This window comes from Atta cephalotes (genome assembly GCF_000143395.1).
Source record: "Atta cephalotes unplaced genomic scaffold scaffold00067, whole genome shotgun sequence".
Lineage (NCBI taxonomy): Eukaryota > Metazoa > Arthropoda > Insecta > Hymenoptera > Formicidae > Atta > Atta cephalotes.
The window spans coordinates 1,080,722-1,084,483 of NW_012130131.1; the positions used below are offsets into that span (position 1 = coordinate 1,080,722).

Here is a 3,762-nt window from a genome sequence, read left to right on the forward strand (position 1 = left end):
ACTTAAACTAAACTTAATATNCAATATATATATATATATATATATATATATATATATATATATATATATATATGAAATATACATTAATGTATATTTCTTATTATTAACTGATTTTGTAAATACATTTATTCTTAAACAATTAAGAATTTTATTATATTTATTACGTATAATAATTTATAATTTAGTATCACAATTATCACAAATATATTTATAGTTACTTGGTGATTAATTTTGTTCCTTGAAATATAAATACACGCGTGAGAAATCACGGACAGCGGCGAAGGATTTTAATATATCGGCCACGATTGATTTTCGAATCCACGTGAACGCTCGTTGTGAAAGAGCGCACACTTTTCCGCGCGGCGCGAGTAGAGGGGCATACTCGATTTACTGAGCGTGAAATTGTTAACCGGGAGTTCCGCGAGAAGTCCATTAGACGTCAATGAACGCAAGAACCGAGGACAGCACTGTGAGAGAAGAAGACTTCTTCGTCTTGAGACTCTCGAGAGACCCAGACTCTCACTACTGCTGGACGGTTTTACCGTTATATCCGCGAGTCCGTCCCGTTCTCGCGTTAAACGGCTCGCTTCCAAAACGCATATAGGTCAAAATTAACCGCCCGCTCCGTTGCTAGAGGAACGATCGAGAAAACGTTCTCTTTGTCATTTTATTATGGGCAGAACTTTCGCTGAATAAATGGACAGAGGGAGAGAAGAGGACCCGAAGTGGTTCTCGACCGCGATGAATAATAAACGGCATTCGCGAGCTGAACGGCGATCGTAACTGAAGTCAAAAGAGTTAAATAAAAATGTTCATTTAATCGAGCAAAATCAAAATGGAAAGATTACAGACGGTTCGTATCGATGTGGTTCGCCATCAATGCGGCGATTCGATGCGCAGGTGCGCGGCACGCACCTTTGAAAATCGAGTACACCGGACGTCGTGGATGCCTTGACACCTATTTTGAGCGTAACTTTATGCATGTATTGTATTTACCGAGCTGTGATCAACTGTGATATGGCCTAAACATTCGTATATCACGATCGTTAATTTATTCTCTTGATGTAATCCGACTCGATTCTCTCTTCGAGAGGAGAAAAAAATATGTCTTGCTTCTGTTCGCCGTGCTTGTCGGAAAAATACAATTTGCTTGGATTTGATTTAGATAATTGGATCTTATTGGAATGAATATTTATCGAGACGAACGAGAACTCGTGAAAGACTTTCGCCACAACAGCTGTCTGTATGGTGAATTAATAGGTGAGAGGCTGATATATTGAGTATATTCAGTATCGGATTGCTTCTCGCCTTAATGAAGTGAATTGCAATATTCACAAAATATTGGCATTTAACGATGTATCAAAATATACAGAAATAATTCATAAATCATTCTTACTTCTTTATTTACAATTTTCCTTATGTTCCATTTTTAGGCAGAAAAGGCTAAATCCAATTTGGGTCCCAGCTGAATAGAGACCTAGCTATGTAGAGCATAAAAAAAGAATTAAAAAGGTCCACATATGCACAACTTTGTAAAATGTGTCCCTTGAGTGCTACAGCTGTTCAAAGTTCGCTATGACAATGTACCATATAGGACTAGTTTTATTTGATTTCTCGAATCACCTAGTATCTGAAATATCCATTCTTGATGAAGACAATTAAAACCTTTTTTGTACCCCAAATGAATAGTTATAAGTGATATATATTAATCGATGAAGAGGAGAGAAAGACATTCAAAATATGAAACAAAAGATGTTAATTGATTTGAAAGAGGCTGCGGTTCAGCATTTTTAACTATAATTTTTAATTGTTTCCATCTCTCGTTACAATACATTTTCTTTTATGATGACACCAATAGGCATGATATATATGACATTTAAATGTATTAAGTGGAGCTCTTATGGAATTACTAAGCTCTTATTCCAAGAAATCTAGCATTTCGATCTCCAGCCAACAAATGTTTAAGGGACTGGTTTTTTAAATATTTTCCACATTGCCCACAGTGGATCTCATCGCGTAGCGATGTAGCTGCTCGAGATGACTCCATATCAAAGATTATCCTGATTGGTACATTCGCCGCTTGTCGATCTCCCCGCCCAAGAATTCCAGAGACATCGCCGTTATTACAAGTAAATTCGAATTTCTGTGACATGACAGCATGAATCGCAACCAGGGACAATTAGCCGAATTAATGAACCAAATACATTTTAAATATTACTTCAATGTTTTTGGTACAATCTGTTATCGCCGTCATCGTAAAGAGGTGCCTTGGATGCAAAGAAATTGGATAGTTCTAGCACTCAGGAAACTTCTCCTATAAAGTTGGGCTTATAAAATTTTTAATTCTCTTTTGATGAATGACCTTAAAATTTTAGACATATTTCAAAATTGTTCATCCGGGACCCAAATTTCCTATAAAACTGGGAATAGTCCTTTTGGAATTGATGTATATTATATAATGTCTATCTATAATCTACTTCCAAGGGGAAACTTTGAAGATATATAAATCATTAAGATCCACTTTGTATACTTTGTATATTTTAATTTATGAAGAAATTTAAGAAACTTTTTAAATATCATCTCATATTTCATGTAATACTATAATACAAACTTATATTGATAACTTATATTGATAAATTTCCATTAATTATCTCTAGTAAAAAAATTTCGCTGAAATTATTCCATATTTTAGAACATTTCAGCGAAATTACTGAAAATTTACTGAAATTTCAATGAAAGTGAATTTTTCAGCTAAACATATTGAAAAATCATTGAAATTGAACTGAAATTTCTCTAAAATTTTTCTGAAATTTTTCTAAAAATAAATTTCTCACCTAAAAATTGCTGAAATTAAACTAAAAATTTTCTGAAATACTGAAATTTTTGCTGAAAAATGTTCCATAACGTAAAATCATTTTAGCGAAATTTTTCCACCACAGTAATTCTTTCTAAACAAATAATGTTGTTTGAATTATCCAAATGTCAACATTTATGTATTAATTCATATGCAGAATCTTGAAATTTTCAATATCACTTACGATAAAAACCTTGCGTCTTTGTGATCAGATTTTCTTCTGTAGGCTCAATTGATAGATAAGATGAGGAGTGATAATCTGCACTTGGTATTGCGAACGAAAAGACGAGATCAGTGCCCGAGTTATCACCGAGGAAATAAGCTGAATGGCGCAGAATCGTTGAAAATGAGCACTTCAAGTATAACAAGAAGAAAAAATTCCGAAAATGAGATCCGAGGTAACCCATTTTTAAACAACTATTTATCATTTCTTCATCTTTTCATTACGTGCATATATAAAAAAAAGTCCTTTATGTTACTTCAGATTAAGATCGACGTTGCTCTTATTGTAATACTTTTACATTATTGCGATCATTTCTTCTTCGGCTTTTGTGATTTGACTTTCTCTTATACACTCACTGTTGATTGATTATGCGACCCAAGATATACTGAAGATGAAATGAGAGCGCTTTCCTCTAATAAACTTCTGTTAATCATATTATTTTATTCTTTCCCGAATAATAAAAATAAATATTTAATAGATAATAAAATAAATATTATATAAGTTTTAATAGTTGTTATCGTTTTACATATCGGTTTGATGCAAGTTGATTCATTACTATTTTAATTATATTATTTCTGGAAGTCTCATTTATACATATTTATATATATATAATATATATATATATATATATATATATATATATATATATATAATACTATAGTAAAGTAACGTAGGTAATTAAATT

The 3,762-nt window shown here is 32.5% G+C and overlaps 1 protein-coding gene across 1 annotated transcript in view; it reads left to right on the forward strand.

The window, feature by feature from the left end:
* The first annotated feature begins 3,200 nt into the window (after nucleotides 1–3,200).
* LOC105623904 (solute carrier family 15 member 1-like) overlaps nucleotides 3,201–3,762 on the forward strand; it is a 14,951-nt gene continuing 14,389 nt past the window's right edge. Inside the window, exon 1 of the mRNA XM_012205276.1 lies at nucleotides 3,201–3,252. Within this exon, the coding sequence (XP_012060666.1) occupies nucleotides 3,201–3,252 (52 nt within the window). The remainder of the gene's footprint in view (nucleotides 3,253–3,762) is intronic.